Raw genomic sequence first — 21,177 nt, forward strand, 5'->3', positions numbered from 1 at the left:
TCGCGACGAGCGGGGGTCGCCCATCGTGTCGCTCTTGTCGTTGTTCCCATCTTTATACAAGTTTGTCGACGTTGCAGAGACATCACACTCGTCCTGTTGGGCACAAAGGTAAAGTCCGGACGGGGATAACGAATTGCCGCGCGGAGCCCCCACTTTCAACTCCACTCTGTCCGTTTCTGACCTCGTCGAGACACAACAACATCCACACCACACCAACACGAGGCAAGCAGACGACAAATCAACGACAATACGCACAATGTCGCCCGCGGACCCGTCGCCTCCGACGTCGTCGGCGTCGCCATCGTCAGCCATGCTCGCGTGAGTTAATGTGCGGCGCCGTGCGCGTGCCGAGGGAAATACCCCGTATATCGCTCACTAGTTCCAGCTGTCGCCAGTGCCGGTCACTCAAGGTGTGCTCTGGTATCGGGAGTGAGCTGACGCCAGGTGCGATGCGAGCGCGAGGGCGACGGGTGTAAGCGATGCAGTGGGTTTGACGTGGCCTTCCCCAGTCCACTCGCTCATTCATTCCCAGCCCGACTCCTCCTCGACTGTACACCCCAAGCAGCGACGCGGCGTGGCCGTCCTTCGGCGTCGAGCCGCGCCGAACGTAGGGTCGACTCGAGCGACGCACCACTGTGGGTCCCCCATTCTCGTCCCCGCTGACCCGCCCCAGCGCGCAGCTCAAGTCTCTCGCGCAGCGTGCAGCTCCATACCCCGTCCAGGCGCGCCAGTGGCCGTCCGACCGCACGCGCAGCGCCGACGTGTCACCGCACTCCTTCCTCGCAGACTCCTTACTCTCCCTCGGGACGACGGCGCCGCTCGTGCCCCAAGGCCCACCGACGGGAGGAAGCGACGCGAGCTACACCGCGCCTGCGCCTGCGCTTGACCTGCGGCACGACACCGACCTCTCCCCCGCCGACAACAGCAACATCCGCATGGCGGACTACATTGACCGTCCGGACGGCTTCACAGACCTAATGGACGCGCAGGACGGCTCCCTGTTCCCGCGCATCAAGCCTGCTACGTCGTTGCTAGGGAACAGCAGTGGCTCGTTCCACAGAGGCTTTGACCACGAAGATCCTGGTGAGCTGCCGAGTCCTGACCTAGCTGACAGCAGTGTACCTCGGCATCTTGAGCCTCATCGAGGCGCGCAACCTCGTCGAGCAGTTCCACCAGAGCCTCAACCCGCTCATCGCGATGCTCGAGCCCAAGTGTGAGCTGAGAAGCCTCGACCTATAGCTCACACACAGTGCATACATACGAGTACATGCGCCAGCGCTCCACCATCCTCCTCAGCGCCGTGCTGGCCGCCTCGGCGAAGTTTTTCAAGCGCGACGTCTACCCCGCTCTCCTGACACACGCGAACACTGTCGCCTCGCGCGCCATCCTTGCCGCCGACGAGTCCAAGGCTCTCGTTCAGGCGTTGTTAATACAGGTCTACTGGAAGGACCCAACAGACACATCGGCGTGGCGCAAGATCGGTTGGGCTATCAGGATGGGGTACTAGTTTCACTGGCACTTGACGAGAAAGAGGCCACTGCCTAACGACAGACAGCTGGCGCTTGAGACATTGGTGAGCTAGGACTTGAGTACCACAGTCCAAGCTGACGTTCCAGGATTCTGAGAGAACGTGGATTTGTAAGTTTGGAGGTGGCCGTTGCCTGCTGTCGATGCTGACATCCCAGTGACCTATGGTGAGGCGCTTCCTTCGCATAGAAACAACCGTACTAACATTTGAACTACAGTCTTCGACAGGTCGTGAGTAGCCATTCAGGAGGCAACGTCGCTGACTTGGCCCAGATATAGCAGGACGTTTGGTCTCCCAACAACCATCCGGCCTCACGAGATTGGAGATGTGAGCTGGACCTTCCTGCTTCCATCAGCTGACCCATCAGGTCCACACCTGGGCGACAGACCACCCCGATTACATCAACTTCAATGACCAGCACCTGAGCTGTGTGATCGAGTAGGTGCTGCCACCTTGCACAAGCTAACGCCCCAGGATTCAACGGCTACGTGAAAGCTGGGAGTTCTTGATGCAGCAAAACCAACTGGGTCAGACCCCACGCCAGTTCCAGCATTTGATGATCTCGGACATGGAGAGCCGAGCAGCGGGGTTGCTGAACAAGTGGTTCGGTCCGGCTGGTGGGTGCTTCCCGAAGTCGACCCATCTAACAGTCTCAGGCAGCCCTCCAAACTTTGACACTGTCAACGAGCTTCGCCCCAAGTGGTCGCTGCTGGAGCTCATGCTCGCCGTCAAGCGGTTTGGCCTGAGCTCCGGTGGTAACGAAGGCCTCGATCTAGACCAGTACTTGGCCCTGGTGAACGACATCGTCATCATCATCGAGACGCATGTCGAGCGGGGGACACTAGGCCTCTACCAGGATCTTTCGTCGTCCTCGACATCTGTTCTTTGCGTCTTCTTGAAGAAGGTAGGGTTTCCCTACCCCGAACAAAGCCTTGACACACCAGCTCTTCCCCCGATTCACACTGGGGCAACAAGCAGTCGTAGTATCACTCCTGGAGCGGCTTCTGCGCTCCCACGAGCTCTCCTCGCAGGATGACCCCGAGTCAGCGATGGCCTTCGTCGCGCGTTTTATCCGGCGCGTACTCGGCTCAATTGGGCGAGAATTCGACTTGACGAGACAGTCAACCCCAATAGGCGAGATGGCGAACCCCACCCAGCTGTCGGCCTGGGACGCGTTGGCGGCACAACTTGTCAGTTACCCGGTGGCAATGGTGGGCTGAGCGTGCTGACACCCACACAGGGGCCGTTTGTTGACACTGCGCCCGGTTTTGATCTTGGGCCGATTGATGACCAGTACTGGTGTGTCGGCATTTCCTTTACCGTGCTGACGAATGTTAGGGCGCAGCTGTTGGCCCGAACGGCTCTCGACCTCGGCACTGGGGGCCTGTTCAACGACCAGCGAATGTACTTGGCACAGTGATACACATGCGCCATGGCATTCCGGTCCGAAGCCGAACCCCTTGGCGGCGGCTTGGGGACGTGCAGTCGGACATTTTGGCGCACGCCTCCCCCACGCCACCCTGCGGAGCTCCCGAGGCAACATGTCAAGTGACGATGGGTGTTGCCGCTTCACTCGCCAGTGCAGCCCTCGCATACATCCGAGAGACCGAAGCACCATTCCAGGACGGCTCCGAACGGACAGCCACTGCCATGCAGAAGGGGACATCCGCAGGAACCAGGTCCCCACCAGTGGGGCAGAGTGGGGGCAGGTGGGGACGGCAACATGGCCATGGGGCCTACAGCCGGACATTCACGCAACTTCACGCACAATAAACCACGCTTGTACCTTGGATCTGCTCGCTGTACAGTGCAGTGCGGAGGTTGTGTGCGTAGGTAAACTGCTTTCTGCATACCTTGGGGCAGGTGATGTCCATGTCATCGGACGAAGATAGAGCACGGAAAAGAGCGGTGACGAATACAAAGACGCGGATGACAGCGGCACTGAGCGGGTGTCGGTGATTTTAATCTGCGGCTCGTGCTGTCACCTGAGCTGCCAAGATTGTGTCCCTGTCCACATGGGCGAGGGTCGTCGTAACTTGCAGTGTATCGCGCGCACTAACACCACGGGGAGGTAGGCGGCCGAGTGGCGCACCGCCGCAGGATAGTGCGCCTGCCTGCCTCGCCCACCACCCACCAGACAGAGGGGCCGGCAGAAGCCGAGCGCTAGTCGTCCGCGGGGTCCGGGGCTAGAGTCGAGTGAGTGCAACAAGCTGGATGTTGATCTCAGGGGACGCGGGGGCCAGATTTGCATAAAGACCTCCTCGGTCCTCGAGTGGGGGGCCACGACCCCACATCAACCACACAATGGACACCAAGCCGGCCCCCACGCACGCCGAGCACGCCAGCGGCGGCGACGGAAGCTCGATCCGCAAGGTCTCGAGCACGTCCTCGCCGCCTGCACACGAGGAGGTCGACGAGCGCGCCGTCGCGCTCCGGCTCGCGCGGACTGCGGATCCCGGGCTGAGGCTGGCATCATGGCGCGGCCTCAAGTTTATCTTTTACGTGCTCGTCGTGTGCATGTGTTCTGGGGACTCTGGTGCGTATTGCGGAGAGTTGTCAGGCACAGGCTGACACACCACAGGCTTCGACGGCACCATCATGTCATCCGTCAACTCGATGCTCCAGTTCCAGCGCTACTTCAACCTCGGCACAGACGGCAAGGGCGCGGCCAAGACGGGCATCGTGTTCGGCATCTACACCGTCGGACAAGTCTGCGCCTTCTTCCCCGCCGTCGTGCTGCCTGATCGCATTGGGCGAAGGTGGACAATGTTCCTCGCAAACCTGTTGCTTGTGTAAGTCCCAGTTGCCTCCGGTCCCGGTAGCGCCGATCAGGAAGCCACCCACCTAGCCACCTGCTCACACGCCACGCAGCGGCGGCGCCTTCCTCGCGGGCTTTGCGCAGAACATGTCCATGTTCCTCGGCGGCCGCTTCCTCGTCGGCATGGGCTGCACCTGCGCCGCGCAGGGCGCCAAGTCGTACCTCTCCGAGGTGACCTCCCCGTGGAACCGCGGACGGTGGATGGGCCTGCAAAACTCGTTCTACTACGTCGGGCAGCTGCTTGCCTCGGGCCTCGCGATCCCGCTCGGCCGCATCGCGTCCAACTGGTCCTGGCGCGTCCCGCTCCTCCTGCAGTGCATGCTCGGCTTCATCAACGTGCTCTTCGTGCTGCTTTTGCCAGAGTCCCCGCGCTGGGTGTACGCCCAGGGCCGGCGCGACGAGGCGGTCAAGATCCTCGCCGACCTCCACTCGCGCGACAACGACATCAACTCGCCGCTCGTGCAGCTCGAGATTGCCGAGTTCGAGGAGAGCATCAGCCTGACCGGCGCCGACAAGCGCCCGTTCGACTTCCGCCCACTCTTTACCACCGCCGCGCAGCGCTACCGCTTCGGCATGTGCGTGATTGTTGCTTGCTGGGGCCAGCTGAGCGGCAACGGCCTGATCACGTACTTCCTCCCCCTGCTTCTCAAGCAGGCCGGCATCCAGTCCCCGGACCGCCAGCGCGTCCTCAACTTTGTCAACTCGGTCACGTCGTTCATCGGCGCCCTGACGGGTACTTCGCTCGTCGACTTTGTCGGCCGCCGCTTCCTCATGCTCTTCGCTGAGATCTCGTGCATGTCGGGCATGTTCATCGTTGCTGGCCTCCTCTCCAACTCGGGCCCGCAGAACCAGACGCGCGCCAACGCGGGCATCTCGTTCATCTTCCTCTTCATGGTCTTCTACAGCTTCGGCTGGACGCCCCTGCAGTCGCTCTACCCCGCCGAAAGCCTCGCATACGAGGTGCGCGCCAAGGGCCTCGCCCTGCAGTCGTGGTGCACCAACATCTTCTCCCTCATCAACACGTTCGGCCTGCCCTCCGCCCTCGCCGCGCTCTCGTGGAAGACGTACCTCATCTTCGGCATCTGGGACATTGTCGGCATCATCGTCATCTACCTGTTTGTCGTGGAGACCAAGCAGCTCTCGCTCGAGGAGCTCGACGAGGTGTTCAACGCGCCCAACCCCAAGCAGACGAGCTTTGCCCTCGCTGCCGAGGCTAAGAAGCGCGAGGCCGAGCACCTTGCCCGCCTGAACGCCGGCGACGTTTAGGGGAAGCGAGTAGAGTCAGAAGCAGCGTGAAGCACAGTAAGGGGGGCCAGTAGGGGTTCCTGTGGTCAGAATACATAGGGGTTGCGTAGTGCATCTAGGTAGTTATGCAACGTTGTAACTGTACGGCTGTCTAGGAAAGGATCGACATCGAAGCTGCATCCGGCAGCCACACGACATATCGCCGCGATTCCCGGCCCCTCGCACCAAGTGCAGCCATATATTTCGCGAAGTCCCAACTTTCATCACAATCTACACTTTGCTCTCTCCGTTGACATCCGCTGCTCGTGAGTCTCCTGCAACCCCTTCACTACACCACCCACGAAGAGCGCGTGCGGCCAGCGCCTTGCGCCAACCGCACCGCTCGCATGATTAAATAATGTTGGCACCAGTCTTACCGTTCATTTGGGGACAACAACAGACGATTCCACAATACGCAGTGGACGTCTATGATACCTTTTCTCCTCCTCTCCTGCTCTTGACTTTAGAGCTCTGCGCTGACACGACGCAGGTTACTAGTTGTTGTACTCCTTCCCTCGTGGACTGCCATGTTATCCTGTTCTCTTAGACTCCACAGGCGCACCGTGACATTGGGTCCCCTTTCATACTAACAACACTGACCAACACCTGTGCCCCACGGCATCCCAACGCACATGCAATCGCATTCGAATGTAGCAACACACTATATGAGTAGTATACAATTAAAGACAGGATCATCCAGAGCTTCTCCCGTTGCCTCTGGCCTCGCGCATATACTCGATGAGCATGGCGGCCTTCTTCTTTTCGCCCTCCTCGATCACGACCCCGTCCAGAGTCCGCAAGTCGGGGCACACGGCCATGACCATGCCGCGGTACATCAGGCGCTTCGAGTACCACTCGTCGGGGAGCTGGCGGCGGAACTGGGCATCGAGGGCGGGCCACGTCGAGTCGGGTGCCGAGGCCTCTGCTCCTGCTTGGCCCACAGAAGGAGCTGCCGCCTTGGGGAGTAAGATTGGCAGGTAGAAGGATAATGTCGACGGGTTCATCCGCAAGTCAACCTCCTCCAGCGTCGTGAGGCCCTTGAGCCCACGGACAGCGCCCTTGGCCCCACCACCCAGCCGGTTGCCGACCGCCATGATCTTGCGGATCCGCGCCAAGCCGCGCAAGGCGTCGAGGTCCGGCAGGAAGTTGTAGTTGACGTTGAGGATCCGAAGGTTGGGCAAACGATCCGCCAAGCTACTGGGCCACGAAGTGAGGTTGCACGCGGCAGCCTCGAGGTAAACGAGGGAATAGACCGGTATAGATGGCAGGAAGTCTGGGTCGACGCGGTTGCCCGAGATATACAGGCGCTTGACGCACTGCAAGTCCTCAGATGTGAGGACGAATCTCTGTACACGCTGGTTACGCAGACTCAGGTTTTCGATACGGTTTCCACCGCTGCGCGAGCGCGAGAGGCTAGGCAGTGCGTTGCCGTCCGCGAACAAGGTTCGCACCTTGGGGAACAGTGACAGGTCGAGCTCGGAAATCTTGTTGTCACTGAACCGCAGAGTGCGGACCGACGTCATGGCCGTGCGGGGCTCAAGTTCGGTGAGGTGGTTCTTGTCGAGGTTGATGCTGTTGACAGACTTCAACCTGTGCAGGTCCTTGATGCTGCGGATGCGGTTGTTCGACAGGTTGATCGTCTCGAGCTTCTCCCATCGAGCACGCTCAAAATCGACCTTCTCGATCTTGTTGCCCGACACACTTAGCTTGACGAGGCAGTCCATGTTCATGATGCCCGAAATGTCAGTGATCGCGTTATCGTCAGCCTTGAGCTCGCGCAGGTGCACAAGACATTCGAGCTGCGAGACGCTGTCGAGCTGGTTCCGCGAGATGTCGAGGTACTGGAGGTTGCGCAGGTGGTTGACAGAGGTGAGGCTCGACAGGCGGTTGCCTGCAACGTGCAGAGTGCGAACAGTGGAAGGGATGCCACTGAGGTAGTCGATAGCATTGTCGTTCCTGTCCCCGTTAGTGTTGATCCTCGTGGCTAAACCTACAGCTTAGCCTCATCAAGCGCGGGCAAGAACTCCTTGAGTCGCGCTAAGCTCTCGACACCCTTGTGAGAGAGGTCGATCGAGCGGAGCTGCTCCCAGTACGGCTCAAATGGCTGCACATCGGTGATGAGCTGCACGAGGCGGTCGTGCGCCACACCAAACGAGCACTCCGTGAGGAATGTGGCGTTGGCCCCTGCTCGGCTGCGGAACGAGCTCCTCGAGCGAGAGAACCTCGCTGGGGCTTGGATAGTCTCATCGCTCTGCTCCTCCTCCTCTTCGTCGTCTTCGACGTGTCGAATTGGCACGCGGTCGACAGCGAGGTCACGGGCCGGCTTTGAGGGAGAGATGTCCTCGAGGGCTGGGTTGTTAGCTTGGCATGAGAACCGAATGCTAAGCTTACTGAGGTCGGCGAGATCATCTAACGCATGCTGAATCCTGCGCGTACGCGTGCTCGGCTGCCAGCTGGTCCCAGCGGTCGCCTCGCCGCCGTCCGAGAACAGGTCGTCGTCGTGCGATGGCTGGCGCTGGTGTCGCCGGATGCTAACGCTTTCAACCTCCACCGTTCTGACAATGTGCCCGTCCGAGAAGCTAACACTTCGCTTGAAGGACGAGCTACTCGGCACGGCCGAATCACCACGCGCCGGCCTGGGCGTTAATTCGGGATGCCAGTCCAATTGCTTCTTGACTGCTGAGCTGGGGGTCGAGTTGGCATTCCGGAGGGCAGACCTCAGAGGGTTTGTCGGTGCCAAGCCTGCCTGGGCCCCGGGAGTAGCTGGTGTAGGAGTCGATAAGATGGGCGGGGCCGAGGTGGAATGTGTGAGAGGTGGTCGCTCAGCCACGGGAGGGGTAACGTCCTCCGCTCTGTCATTCAGAGAGTTGCCTCCTTCCGAGTCTGACGTCTCGCTGCTGCCAACCTCAACAGGCTGGACGATCTCGACGAGGATCTCGGGGTGCGACTGGTCCTGCTCCCCAGAGCTGTCAAATCCAGCGAATGGGTCGGCGCTTTCGTCACTGCCTGCCGCTCGACTCTCTCCAGCCTCGTCGACGCGAGTGAGCGAGCCATCGCGCGCAGCCCTAACCCAGCGCATAGTCGACGGGTCAAGCCTCATCTTGCCGATGCGGCTTGGAACAAGGTTCGCAACATCTCCAGGACGGATGACGGTGACACCAGATCTTGTGGGGTCGCGCGGGCCTGAGTGTTTGACAAACGAAGTTGACATGGTTGTGGCGGTAGCCACTGTCGAAGACGAGATGAAGCGGTTGAGGTCCTCGCGGCTGGGATTGTTGCCAAGGTCAACGACACCAGGTGGTCTCGCGGGGCGCTGCTCGGGCGAGGCGCTCGACTGCTGTGACGAGGAGTTTTCGTCCCAGCTCGGGCTTTCGCTGGAGAGCTGGCGCACCGCGATCTATCATTATCAGCTTTGACCGCTGATTTATCCTTACCTTCCTCTTGGACAATGGCAACGGAAGGTCCTCATTCGCCGAACTCAGCGAGCTCGGGTACGAAGCACGTTGGTCACTGGACTCTGAGAGGACTCGGTGTCGGTTGCGGTCGCTCTCATCAGCTGTGGACGTTGAGGGCGAGACCTTGCGTTCCTTCATCTTGTCCAGCATCTGGTTCGCACGGTCGAGGTATGCCGATGACGCTGTGGAAGGGTTCGAGCGGTGGTACGGTGGAAGGTCGGCATCCTCTCGGTTGCTGCCAGGTGCAACAGGGGGAGTGGGAGGCACATCACTGTAGTCAAACGTAGGCCCGTTATCTGAAGTCAGCCTTCACAATCTGAATGGGGCTCACCATAGTGCGTAGCTCCCTCGCTGCCAGAAAAGGTGCGGCTTCGGCTGGCAGTGCGTGTCTGACTTCGACTGTCAAGCGACCTGCTGTCCACACTGTCGCTCGTTGCACTCAGATCGTCATCGTGGATGCGTAAGCGGTCCATGAGGAGTCGACCTTGGGCATGCCAGTCTCGCGAAGGTGGTGGGCCACCAGGGGACGGCGGGGACATCCGCAAGCGCTTGGACGATCGGCCATCCGAGGACGACGAGCTTGGCGTGGCAGAGAATCCCCGCGAGTCTGGCGATCCAGCAGAGTTTGTAGCCGCTGGTGACCAGTCGCGAAGTCCTCGAACATCAGGGGCCTCGGGCGACAGCGACCCCTTGCCAGCAATGCTGTCGACGAGGGCGGACAGGTGGTCGCGAGTGTACGTGTCGTACGTGTGATGGAACAAACGCAGGCCGACGTTGGCTGACGCCGCTCGGTGGCGTAATGTCGAGTGCGAGGGGTCGCCGTTCGGCAACTGGTCCGACGACGGGTCAAAGTGTGGGTCTGACAGCTCACCAGGGCTGTCCGGGACAGACGCCTCAAACGTGAACTGGTAGTCGCGGCTGGCGATCGGTGAGAGAGAGTCGCGATCGGGTGAGGGGAGCTCGCGCATGGACGACGGGCCAGCGCTCGACGCATCCTGGGTCGTGTTGAGCATCGAGTCAATCTCCTTGCTGGGTGATCTCGAAACGTCATGTCTGTTGTAGAACTGGAGTCTCTCACTCCTCTCGGGGCTTGAGAACTCGTCATCAAGATCGCGCGGGTTGGGAAGACCGCTGTGACCGGTGTACAGGTGCGCCGATACGCCCGGGCTCTCGTACACGCCGGTGAGGTCCAAGTCTGCCTCCCCGTCCTCCTCGTCATCTGGCAATGCCGGCGTCGGAGGGGTCGGAGCTCTTGACGAATCGGCTGTCGTTGCAAACGAGTTATCCGACGGAGTGATCGACTTGCTCAACCGCGATGGGTTAACAGGCGCGTACTGGTGCGAGATGCGTCTCTGGATGGATTCGGGCGGAGGCTCCTTCGGCGACGTGCTCTTCGAGTTGCTGGAGTACGCTCCAGTGTATGACGACCCTGGCGTGGCCGGCGGGGGCGATGGACTCGCCTCAACGGACTGAGGGGGCGGGGACTGTGCCGGCTCGGACATCGGTGGAGGCGACGCAGACAAACCAGCGACAGGAGGGGAGGGCGGCTCAAACATTCTTTCCAGGGGCAAGGCGGCGAACATGTCCCTCCCGGCGCCGAAGGGGTTCTTGGGGAAGGCATGGCCATGAATCTCCTCGCCCTCTTTTACCAGGAAGGTCCCAGCCGCCGGGGGTGACTGCGGCTTGTTCTCCTCATGCTCGCCGTCCTCGCTGGCGCCGGAAGCCGAGGTCCCGCTGGCTGACGTGGGCGGGCTGGGCATGCCCGACGCCTTGCGAATGAAAGGGTTGGAAGGCGAGCGCTGAAACTCTGGCGCATTGTTGAGGCTCGACTTGCGGCTTGGGGGGAGGGCTCGAGCCGCGCTCCCTGTGCCTAATGACCGGAGAGAGCCTCGCTTTGCGTTGATGGATCCGATGGCGTCCTGGCGGGCTGGGGATGGCGAGTTTTCGTTGCGCGGGCTGCCTGGTGGTGAAGGCGATGTCTCTACCCATTCCTCCAGCAGCTCATCGGTCTGCCAGGCTGGAACGTAGTCTGCCATGGCGACAAGTGACGACGGAGCGGGGAGGTGAGAGGTGGTGGTCAAGATTGGAAGAGGGTCAGTGTTGTTGTTTGTTTGGGCCCAGCAAAGTCAGGCGCGAGGGATGAGATGCTTGAGCCCCGCGCGGAATCAAAATGACAATAGGAGCCACATTATGATTGGGCACTTGTCACGTGGACAGCAATTAGCCGATTAGAAGGTGTATTAGAATTTGTCCTAATCAAGACTGTGCCCAAATTGCCTTTTGAACCAGGTCGCGAGGTAATGAATTTATATGAGAGGGACACATAAAGTCAGCCCATGTGATGGCGGAGTTGGATCTCCGTGTTGCCCAAAGATTTCTGGATTTCGAGACTCACTCCGGTTGCAGGCAGCAACAACGACGGCCAACAAGTGTAGTTGGTGACATCTCTACACCACATCACACCTATCCACCATGCCTCGCATCAGGAAAAGTGAGCAGAGCGACAGCGTCACTGGGTTTGGTTAGGAAAGCTAACGCCCTGCCCAGAGACCTCCAACCGTCAGAACACGCGTGACCGCGCAAAGATCAACAAGAAGGTCGCCGAGCACAAGAAGAAGACCAAGCGCGATGGCAAGAAGAACCAGACATGGAAGTCGAGTATGTCTACTACCACTTTGTTGGACTCATCTGACGCTATGCAGAGAAGAAGCCGGACCTTGGCGTGCCCAACTCGTTCCACCTGAAGGACCAGGTGCTCGCCGAGATGTCGGCCGAGAAGCGCAAGGTATGTCGTGTGAGGTGACCGTGGCCCGCTGCTAACCCTACAGGCCCAGGAAGAGCGCGAGGCTAGGAGGCAGGCCGCTCGCAAGGGCCATGTCGAGGAGGAGGAGGACACGCCCGGCATCTCGTCCGTTGCCGGCAGCTCGGTCCTCCCTCGTGCGGGACTCTCGGCCACCGCCTCCGTCGCGGTCTCGAACGGTGACGACGACGTGCCCGAGCTCCTCGACTCGGACCTTCCTACGCTCCAGGCTGCTCTCGACGCTGCCGATGTCCTCCTCGAGGTTGTTGACGCTCGTGACATCCTTGGCGGCAGGAGTCTGAAGGTCGAGGAGCTGGTCACGGACGCGGGCAGCAAGGTCCTGCTTGTTGTCAACAAGATTGGTGGGTGCTGCCTGTGCCCCGCGAGTTAGCACTAACACGCGCAGATCTTGTCCCCCGTGAGGCTCTCCAGGCGTGGATCGCCCACCTCAATCTCCCCACCTACCTCTTCTCGTCCAAGGCCGAGCTCGGCAAGGAGCAGCTGCTCTCCGGACTCTCTGCCCTCCTCACTGAGAAGCGCAAGGGCAAGGGCAAGAAGGAGGAGACTCTCACCGTCGCCCTCCTTGGTCTTCCCAACGTCGGCAAGACGTCGGTTCTGAACACCCTCCTCGGCCGCGAGCAGTTCAAGACTGCCCCCACTGTCCCAACAGCTGCGCAGGCCAAGACCCCAACGCCAACCACTCTCCACCCTATTGAGGTCGACGTCTCGCTCCCTGGAGGACAGACTGTTCGTGTCATCGACACCCCAGGATGGGAGTTTGTGGAGGAGGATGACGAGGACGAGGACGAGGGTGACGATGAGGAGGACGAGGACGAGGATGAGGACGACGAGAAGTGGGACCTGCTCGAGGCTCGTGTGGCTGGTGACTTGTTGAGGCGTAACCTTGGCCGTGTCGACCGTGTCAAGGACGTCTTCCCTCTTGGTACGTTAGCTACGTCTTGCCTGAAGCCGAGCTGACCTCGCAGTCAACTACATCCTCTCGAGGAGTAACGACCAAGACCTGATGTTGAAGTACAACGTCCCCTACTTCGAGGCTGGCAACATCGAGGCTTTCCTTACCGGTCTTGCTCGTGTCAACCAGCGTGTCAAGAAGTTCGGTGACCCCGACCACGAGGGTGCTGCCCGCATCATCCTCCGCGACTGGGCACACAACACGTTCCCCTACTACTCGACCGCGCCTTCTGGCGAGGCGATGGACGTCGAGTTCTCCCGTCCCGACATGTCGGCTGTTCTGGAGCAGTGCAAGACCCGCAAGGAGCTGAAGACGGCCGCTGGTATCGTGCGCTTCCAGGCTAGCGAGCCCGACTCGCGCGACGTCTTCCTCGACGACGACTACACCGCCATCCCGCAGCCCGAGTCTGACGAGGACGACGAGGATGAGGACGAGCTCGACTTTGGCGAGGAGGACGAGCTCGACGACGATGAGGATGACGAGGACGAGGAGGACGAGGGCGTGTTCATCGGTGCCGAGGACGGCGAGGAGCTCGACCTCGAGGACGGCCCCGAGCCCTCATCTGGCTCTGACGTCGAGGACGAGGAGGACGAGTCGGAGTCCGAGTCCGAGCCGGTGCCCGTCCGTGCCGGCAAGCGCAAGGCCGCGCCCGCATCGCCCGTCGACACGCGCAAGAAGGCCAAGACGGTCAGCTTCAAGGCCAAGCTCGAGGCGCCGCGCACCGTCCCGTCCAAGGGCGAGAAGGAGGTCCGCCCCATCCTGAAGCGCAAGAGCCGCGGCGACAGCGAGGAGCCCGAGGTCGAGCAGCCCAAGGGCCGCAAGGCGCGTCTCGAGAAGAAGGAGGAGGCGCCGGTGAAGGCGAAGAAGGAGGAGCCTAAGAAGGCCGAGAAGAAGGCCGCTGAGCCCAAGCCCAAGGCTGAGAAGGCCAAGGCTGCCCCCAAGGCCGCTCCCAAGGCCGCTGCCCCCGCGCCTAAGAAGGAGAAGAAGGCCAAGGGCAAGGCCGCCGCCAACGGCGGCGCCGAGGCCTACGACTTCTCCAAGCACTTCTAATTCTCTCTGCCTGCCTTCGCATCTAGACTGCCCCCTCTGTACCATTTCTTGAGTTACAATATGCATCATCATCGGGATTGAACGTCCGCAGCGTTATTGTCGTCGATGGTTTTACAAGGTCGATGATGGTCTGACGAAGCTGGCCGCTACGGGCCGGCTGGTGCGCGGGTCGACGAGGCCCAGGAAGGCGTAGCTCCACAGCTGGAACGCGTCGCCCTCTGTTCCATCTGGGCTGATGGCACCGAGGTCGCCAATGTCAAACTTGCCCTTTGCGGCGTTGAACACCGGGCTCCAGACTTCGGTGTACAGCACCGACTCTGAGCCGGCAATCGAGTCCCAGAGACGGGTCTGAGCCTGCTGGAGGGACTCGACGAGCTGGGTGTCGTTACACCATGCCGGTGGAAGCTGGTCGAGCTCCAAGGGAGGTGGGGGCAGTGCGGTCTCGGTGTTGTTCGAGAGGCCGCACTTGCTGAGCTGTTTCGACAGCCCGGCGGCCATGAGCGCCTGCTGCCAGCTCCAGGCGACGGCACCGTGGTATGCGAGGTTTGAGAACTCTTTGGTCCTGGTGGCGTTCGTGTCGTACGCCGCGCTGGCGACGACCATGCCGACGTTGGTGAGCAGGCCGCGGGGGTAAGGCTGGAGGGCTTCGACGGTCGCGCGCAACTCGGTAGGCGAGGAAACTGTGTCGTAGGCCAGAGTGTAGGCGATATCCGAGTTCAGGACATTGACCGTCGAGCGGTCGTCGGCGTCCACGATTGAGAGGGCATAGATTGTCGAGGTGCCATCTCCACCAATCGTCTGGTTTGGTGCACTCCATCCAGCTGAAGGGGTACCAGTCGAGTTGAGGGAGCCGGCGCCGTAGAGCAACGACGAGGGGAGGTTGGCTCTCTCGATGTACTGGGCGAGGGAGGCCTCGGCAGCCTCCGGGGTGACAGTCACTTGGAACAAGTCACAGCCATTTGATTGTGAGGGGCGGCGTGTATTCTGCTGATAGAGGTCTGGAAGTACATCTCCAATCGCCAACGGGGCAGCGAGGAAGAGCGGGCCTGGTTGTCAACATTATCCCAGCGCTGACTCACAGTTTAGGTCGAACGGGTAGTGTCCCCAGCCGAGGCCCGCATGCGAGTCGCGCCAGTTTCCGACTGGGTACGCCCGGATCGGAATGAGGTTATCCACGCTGTGGTCATGTGGGAACGATGCGGTGAGGTTCAGCACCCGCTTCGCGTTTCGGCGGACAAGCTCCTCGAACGAGCCCGGCACGAGGGTCGACTTGCGGGCCAGGAAAGCCGCCTTGCGCGCCTTCCCGGCGGAGGTGAGGAAGTAGTCTGCCAACACGGGTAGGAGGAGGAAGTCGGTGTCCACCATTGCGTAGTCGTACACAGGCGTGGTGCCGAGCTCAGGCTTTCCATTGCGAATGTCTGCGGAGGTCAGCATTCGGGACAGGGGCCACCTCACTGAGGAATGAAGCATAGTCGCCGACCTGGTGTCAGCTTGATCGAGATTTTAGAAGCTCACAGTCTCTTCATGGCAGATCTCTCCGTTGGGACCGATGCGCTGGATCACAGCAGCGAGGATTCCCTCGGTAGCCTCGGGCGAGAGCACCGGAAGCAAGAGCTTGAGCGTGATGAGCGTATCGCGGCCAAAGTCTGAGGTCAGGTCAGTGTGCCCTCGCCGCAACTCACAAGTGAGGAAGCGCCACCCGCCGGCGAGGAACAGGTCCGAGTAGGACAAGAACACGAGCTGCTGCGTCACATCGTGCGCCTTGTACTTGATCGCCTTGAGCACCGACGCGAGCACGGCCGGCGTCGACGCGTCAGACTTGACGAACAGCTCGGCGGGGCTGAGGCCGCGCGGTGCCGTGCTGGAGGTGAAGTTGAACGTTGTCGTGAAACGCAGGGTCGCGTTCCGGGCCGACTGGAGACGCGTCACTCCGACCACGGGCGGCCAGGAGGTCGACAGCCGGATGGCGGCGTTCGCCTCGGCGTCGAAGCGGAGGTACTGGACCACGTCGCCGTGTAGCCAGCTGCGTCTAAAGGTGACCGACGAGTCGTTGCGCTCCGCTACCGAGTGCTCAAACTCGGGGTGTAGGACGCCGCCGCCCTCGACGTAGTCGCGCACGGCGCGCACGCTCCCCACTGAATGAGGTCAGCCAGCACACCACGCAGGGAACTCACGGATGGTGACGCCAAAGTCAAAGTCGCCCGACGCTTCCAGCACGCCAGTGATCCCCACCTGGCCGTGCTCGCCACTCACGCTGCTCAGCGAACCAGAGGCGAGCGTCACCCCCAGAGGGTTGTTCACGGGGCGGAAGTAGGCCAGCGTGCCCGTGTTGCCGTGGGGGAAGGCTGTGATGAAGCGCGCCGGCTCGGTCGACGAGTGCCCGCTGGGAGGTGAGCAACGCAACGCTAACAACACCTACGACGAGAGCACGACCTGCGCGGCGGCCACATCGTCCCGGAACACCCAGTTGCTGTGCCCTGCGAAGTTGACCGGCCCAAAGGCGAGGTTCGGGCTCTTGTTCTCGTATGGGCTGGGAAGGAAGGAGAGACCCAGGCCTATGGCCGAGAGGACGGGGAAGATGAGCGAGAGGACGATGCGGGCGAGGTTTTCCCCCACGATGGGGGACGGCGGGTCGTCCCTCTGACTCTGAAGCTTGTCGTTCGCGGACATTGCGAGATGGTGGACGCGAAAGCGCGATGTGGACAATGTGAGAGTGATTCGAGTTTCACAAGCCGTAAATGACGTCGATGCCTCGGCTACCACATTCCGAGACTCGCCCCCACTTCCCAGTTGGCGCTCCCCCACCCAGCAACGTCAACCACTGTAAACATCGTCCAAGAATGCATGAACACTACTACATCCGTACAAAATCAAAACCCAGAAACAAAGAGTCCGTAGCTCGACGCCTAGGCCGAAGGCGCGGGGATGCCCTGGCGCTGGCGGCGCTCGGCGCTCGACTTCTCCGACGCGTTGCGGATGGCCCAGGTGAACTCGTACGACTTGGCGGCGTCGTCCCAGCCCGAGAGGATGCGGGGGTCGTCGCCACCCTCAACAGCGTCGATGAAGTTGGACATCTCGTTGTAGTAGGGGTCGTCGTTGGGGGTGTCGATGGTCTCGAACTCGGCGCTGCCAGGGCGACGGACGAGGAGCTTGGCCTCGCCGTAGGGGTCCTGGAGGATGAACTGGTAGCCGTCGGCGTAGACCTCGAGCTCGATGGCGTAGTCGCCGTCGTGGAGGATGAGACCGTGGAGGAGAGAGCCGACGGCACCGTTGGTGAACTTCCAAGAGGCCTGGGTGACGCGGGGAATGCGCTCGTAGGGAGGGATGACCGACTCGTCGAAGCCGAGCTTGGAGAGCTGGCCGAGCTTCTCGTCGGCCTCGATGGCGTGCGCCGAGAGCGAGTCGAGGTCGACGTCGCCGCCGAAGTAGCGGCAGAGGTCGGCAAGGTGGGTGCCGTTCTCAATGATGGGGCCCTGGCACTTGGAGAGGGTCCAGAACTCGGGCTTGACAGCAAGCTCGTAGCTCATGATGTAGCGGCCAAAGGTGGCCATGACAGTCAGGTTGTTCTCCTCAAGGATCTTCTTGAGGAGCTGAGCCGACTTGAGGTAGCGGAGGCAGTGTCCAACCGAGACAACGCCCTTGTGCTGCTTCTCGAGGATGGTGCCGACCTCCTTGCTCTGGTTGACGCTCTTGTCCCATGGCGCGCCGGTAGCAATGGGCTTCTCGACGAAGATGGCGGACTCGGGGAAGAACTTGTTAATCTGAACCTCGAGGTCGGTGTGCGACTCGAGGCCACCACGGAACTGGGGAGGCGAGGCAACGAAGACGGCCTTGGGAACAGGGGCGGCACCGGCCTTGACCTTCTCGGCGTAGGCGGCAAGGTTGGGGAGGATCACGGTGTCCTTGTAGCTGTCGCGGACAAAGACCTTGGCCTTCTCGTCGAGGCAGGCGCGGGCACGGGGCTCGTTGGGGTCGATGACGGCGTGAACCTTGAGGCGGGGGCCAAGCTTGACCTCAGCGCGGCGGGCCATGTTCCAGGGGCCTGGGAAGGGTCAGCATTTCTGTGTGGGGTGGGGAAGGGAAATCGTGCGGAGAGACAAGTGCGGGGGAGGCGTCCGGATTATCGGCGACCTGCGGCGACGCTTGTGCGTCATCGCCAACCGCCATGTCTCATACTACGACGATCACGACGAGGCAAGCGACACTAACCCTCAGGCGAACCGAACATGGCCTAGAGGTCGTCAGCGCTGTCCCGTCACGTTCGCTGCCCAACTCACGAAACCAGCGCCGACCATGATGGCGTCGAACTGGGGGCCCTCGTGCGAAGGGAGCCTGGAGTGTCAGCTGAGTCCACACGATCACTAGCTGAACTCACTTGAGGTCGGGAGCCTCATAAGTGGGGGCCTGGAGACCGCGGACCTCGGGGGTCGCCTTGGAGTTCTGAACACCGGTCATTGTGAGTGGGCGGATGGGGTTTTGGAGAGGGAAGCGGCGGGGGAGGCGAGAGACGGCGGGCAGGATTCTGGAGAGCAGCATTGTCGCGGTGTCCGTTATGTAGTCTTCTGGATATCGAGTGGGTGTTGCTGAGAGAGACAGCACGGCCGTGGTAGTGGTCGGTAGTGCAAGTAACACCGGCCCGGGACGGCAACGGCGGGCAGCGACCACCTGCTCACGCCGTACCACCCATCGGACTTACCTCCGCCCTGCGTCCACGCAGTAGACCCAGCACTGCCGGGCCAACGCCGTGTCATGGGTATGCTGTACTGCGCATAGTGCATGCAGGGCTGATTCTCCACGACGTCACGGTTGTGCTCTTGCGCGCACGTCAGCTGCGTGTTGAGGCTGGTGGAGCTGTTCCAGCTCAACCACAACAGAGCCGAGAGCGTTGTGGGAGGAGGTGCGGGGTCGGCTTCTACTTGCACGTGTGGTCACCACAATGTGAGTGGGGGAAGCTTGTCAGACACGGCTTCTGAGACGGTGTTAGCGTGCACGACCAAGACACGGACACGGCCTGAGTGAACGGGCGTCGGCCACGAGCCACAGCTGCTGCCGCCGGTACCAGAGCCATCGTTCAGCCCCTCCAGGCCATGCTTCCAGTCGCCTAGTCCACCCTCTCACCTCCCCACGCCGCATCGTGCACAACAACAAGCACTTGCTGCACGCAAGCGCGCGCACCAGACATCATGTGCACACCCGGCCAGTAACATGGGGCCCGGGCCGACTTGCCGCCGGGCCCCACAAGGTTGTGGTTGGCCGGACCTGCTATCTCGGTGCCTGGGAGCCTGGACGCGGGTTGAGCTTTTCCGAGCTTGTGAATTGAACGAGCTTTGCGGTTGCGGTGGAGGTGGTGGCCATCACCGGCGCTCTTACTTAAGAGCAGGGGGTAGGAGTAGAGGTTCCCGATGGCCCAGGCCTGCGAGGAATCATCCCGATGAGCTGCACAGGGCATTGTACTCTGAGGTTAGTTGTGGCCACGTGTCGTCGGGTCACAGGATCCCGAAATCTCATCCACGACATTCAGATGAGCTCAGCGGTTTGCCGAGCCCTCAACGCATGTAAGTTTGCAATCGGAAGTATCGAGCAATCCCAGTCGAGAGCTTGCAGGTTGACTTCGCTCTCCTCGCCACCTCGCTTCCCAGATGGACGCGAGACGGACAACTCAACACCGGTCGGTACGGCGGGAGCGGTGATACCGTTCGCCGTAGCCGACTCGGCCCCGTCGCACTCCAGAAGCCGAAGCACATGACGCCCCACACCGGCGCGACCGCACATTTGAACGCAGCGTCGTCTTGAGATTTTGTCTCATCCCAGTCAGCACGATCAGCAAGCACATCAGTCAACATGTCAGCATGGACAGCAGGACCCACGACCATGGAGCAGCGCTTCGACCCATCCAAGGTGAAGTGGACGCTGTTGAAGGAGAGCGATCCGGCGCTCGCCGACAAGAAGCGCAACATCTTCTGCGCGTACAACCCCACGGGGGAGATGCACATGCTCGAGAAGGAGGTGCCCGTGCCCAAGGCGGGTGAGGTGCTTCTCCATGTGCGCGCGACCGGCATCTGCGGGTAAGTGACGGCGGTTACTCAGCGAATGTCGTGCGCTGACCTTGACAGCTCGGACATTCACTTCTGGAAGCACGGCGGGATCGGCGACAGCATTCTGCACGACGAGTGCGGAGCGGGGCACGAGTCTGCCGGGGAGATCGTCGCCCTCGGTGAGGGGGTCGAGGGCTGGAAGGTCGGTGACCGCGTCGCCATTGAAGCTGGTATTCCGTGCGGCCTCGCGAGCTGTCGCTTCTGCCTCGAGGGGCGTTACAACCAGTGTAAGCGTGTTGTCAGAGGGCTGCGCTCACCACAGGCCGGAACATGGTGTTCCACTCGTCGCCGCCTTTCCACGGAACGTTGACGCGTTTCCTTGCGCACCCGGCGGCCTGGATTCACAAGCTGCCCGACAGCGTGAGCTTCGAAGAGGGGAGCATGGTCGAGCCGTTGAGCGTGGCGCTGGCGGGCCTCGACGCCGTGAACGTAAAGATTGGTGACCCTGTCTTGATCTGGTATGTCGTCGCCGGCTTGGAGGAGACTGACAGTCAGTGGTGCCGGACCCATCGGCCTCATGAGCCTGCTCTCTGCTCACGCGGCGGGCTGCTACCCTATCATCATCACCGACCTCGTTGAGGGGCGGCTCGAGTTTGCAAAGAAGCTCGTGCCGACGGTGCGGCCGTTCCTGATCGAGCGCGGCGCCGAGCCGAGGGCGACTGCCGAGAAGATCCAGGAGCTGGCGCGCACGCCGCTCAAGATCGCGCTCGAGTGCACTGGTTTCGAGAGCAGCATCACAACTGCCATCTATGTGAGTTAGCGGTGTTCTAGGGTGTTGCTTACCGTCAAGTCGCTCGACTCGAACGGCAAGGTCTGCGTGATCGGGGTAGGAGCGTCTGAACAGAAGGTGGGTGGCAACATGACGAACCCAGCTGACGGCAGTACCCGTTCGTGTGGTGCTCGTGGCGCGAGATCCAGCTCAACTTCTTGTTCCGATACAAGCATCAGGTGGGTTTTGTGTGTTGTGGAGAGAGTGGACCTGACGACGACAGTACCCCAAGGCGCTGCGGCTGATCGAGGGCGGCCTGATCGACGTCAAGCCGCTCGTGTCGCACCGCTTTGCACTTGAAAAGGCTGTCGACGCGTTCCACGCTGCTGCCAACCCGGCCGAGCGCGCCATCAAGGTGCAGATTCTTGACGTTTAGAGTGGTGGTAGATGGAATAATGGACAATG

At 61.2% G+C, this 21,177-nt stretch overlaps 5 protein-coding genes across 8 annotated transcripts; 2 read left to right on the top strand and 3 right to left on the bottom strand.

The window, feature by feature from the left end:
• The first annotated feature begins 3,783 nt into the window (after positions 1-3,783).
• LAC12_1 (Lactose permease) lies at positions 3,784-5,691 on the top strand. The gene is made up of 3 exons (XM_062769065.1): positions 3,784-4,064; positions 4,110-4,320; positions 4,400-5,691. The coding sequence occupies exons 1-3, from the start codon at positions 3,833-3,835 to the stop codon at positions 5,610-5,612; spliced, it is 1,656 nt and encodes a 551-aa protein (XP_062625049.1). The 5' UTR covers positions 3,784-3,832; the 3' UTR covers positions 5,613-5,691.
• Positions 5,692-6,322: 631 nt separating this feature from the next.
• On the bottom strand, positions 6,323-11,121 carry cdc11 (Septation initiation network scaffold protein cdc11; the record flags this gene model as incomplete). Its single annotated transcript, XM_062769066.1, has 5 exons — positions 6,323-7,586; positions 7,625-7,979; positions 8,022-9,027; positions 9,065-9,381; positions 9,417-11,121. The coding sequence occupies 5 exons, from the start codon at positions 11,119-11,121 to the stop codon at positions 6,323-6,325; spliced, it is 4,647 nt and encodes a 1,548-aa protein (XP_062625050.1).
• Positions 11,122-11,504: 383 nt separating this feature from the next.
• On the top strand, positions 11,505-13,990 carry nst-1 (Guanine nucleotide-binding protein-like 3). Its single transcript, XM_062769067.1, has 6 exons — positions 11,505-11,576; positions 11,633-11,743; positions 11,788-11,870; positions 11,914-12,247; positions 12,292-12,828; positions 12,872-13,990. Exons 1-6 carry the CDS (start codon positions 11,558-11,560, stop codon positions 13,906-13,908), a joined length of 2,121 nt encoding a protein of 706 aa, XP_062625051.1. The 5' UTR covers positions 11,505-11,557; the 3' UTR covers positions 13,909-13,990.
• On the bottom strand, positions 13,970-16,602 carry LOC62_02G002560 (uncharacterized protein). Its single transcript, XM_062769068.1, has 7 exons — positions 16,328-16,602; positions 16,083-16,291; positions 15,591-16,043; positions 15,424-15,554; positions 15,364-15,388; positions 14,988-15,326; positions 13,970-14,954 (listed from the first exon to the last, which is right to left on the bottom strand). The coding sequence occupies exons 1-7, from the start codon at positions 16,576-16,578 to the stop codon at positions 14,020-14,022; spliced, it is 2,343 nt and encodes a 780-aa protein (XP_062625052.1). The 5' UTR covers positions 16,579-16,602; the 3' UTR covers positions 13,970-14,019.
• A 138-nt stretch (positions 16,603-16,740) lies between these two features.
• Positions 16,741-21,165, bottom strand: SPAC2E11.17_1 (the record flags this gene model as incomplete). 4 transcript variants are annotated; one of them, XM_062769069.1, is made up of 9 exons in its annotated part: positions 20,787-21,165; positions 20,542-20,750; positions 20,261-20,487; positions 20,014-20,226; positions 19,027-19,967; positions 18,284-18,877; positions 18,186-18,240; positions 18,118-18,139; positions 16,741-17,950 (listed from the first exon to the last, which is right to left on the bottom strand). In XM_062769069.1, exons 6-9 carry the CDS (start codon positions 18,442-18,444, stop codon positions 16,815-16,817), a joined length of 1,374 nt encoding a protein of 457 aa, XP_062625053.1. In that variant the 5' UTR covers positions 18,445-18,877; positions 19,027-19,967; positions 20,014-20,226; positions 20,261-20,487; positions 20,542-20,750; positions 20,787-21,165. The 4 variants fall into 4 exon arrangements, with proteins under 4 accessions (XP_062625053.1, XP_062625054.1, XP_062625055.1 ...); XM_062769070.1 differs by having other exon boundaries at positions 18,284-19,967; XM_062769071.1 differs by lacking the exons at positions 16,741-17,950; positions 18,118-18,139; positions 18,186-18,240; positions 18,284-18,877 and having other exon boundaries at positions 19,455-19,505; positions 19,776-19,967; positions 20,014-20,208.
• Positions 21,166-21,177: the final 12 nt, after the last annotated feature.

Source organism: Vanrija pseudolonga, chromosome 2 (assembly GCF_020906515.1).
Source record: "Vanrija pseudolonga chromosome 2, complete sequence".
NCBI lineage: Eukaryota > Fungi > Basidiomycota > Tremellomycetes > Trichosporonales > Trichosporonaceae > Vanrija > Vanrija pseudolonga.

Coding starts and splice junctions, on each gene's coding strand:
- nst-1 (XM_062769067.1), top strand. Junction 11,744..11,787: donor GAACCAGACATGGAAGTCGA/GTATGTCTACTA, acceptor GACGCTATGCAG/AGAAGAAGCCGGACCTTGGC. Junction 12,829..12,871: donor CAAGGACGTCTTCCCTCTTG/GTACGTTAGCTA, acceptor CTGACCTCGCAG/TCAACTACATCCTCTCGAGG.
- LOC62_02G002560 (XM_062769068.1), bottom strand. CDS start 16,578: ATGTCCGCGAACGACAAGCTTCAGAGTCAGAGGGACGACCCGCCGTCC. Junction 16,292..16,327: donor GCGCAGGTCGTGCTCTCGTC/GTAGGTGTTGTT, acceptor CTCACCTCCCAG/CGGGCACTCGTCGACCGAGC. Junction 15,555..15,590: donor CGGGTGGCGCTTCCTCACTT/GTGAGTTGCGGC, acceptor ACCTGACCTCAG/ACTTTGGCCGCGATACGCTC.
- LAC12_1 (XM_062769065.1), top strand. CDS start 3,833: ATGGACACCAAGCCGGCCCCCACGCACGCCGAGCACGCCAGCGGCGGC. Junction 4,065..4,109: donor CATGTGTTCTGGGGACTCTG/GTGCGTATTGCG, acceptor GACACACCACAG/GCTTCGACGGCACCATCATG. Junction 4,321..4,399: donor CTCGCAAACCTGTTGCTTGT/GTAAGTCCCAGT, acceptor CACGCCACGCAG/CGGCGGCGCCTTCCTCGCGG.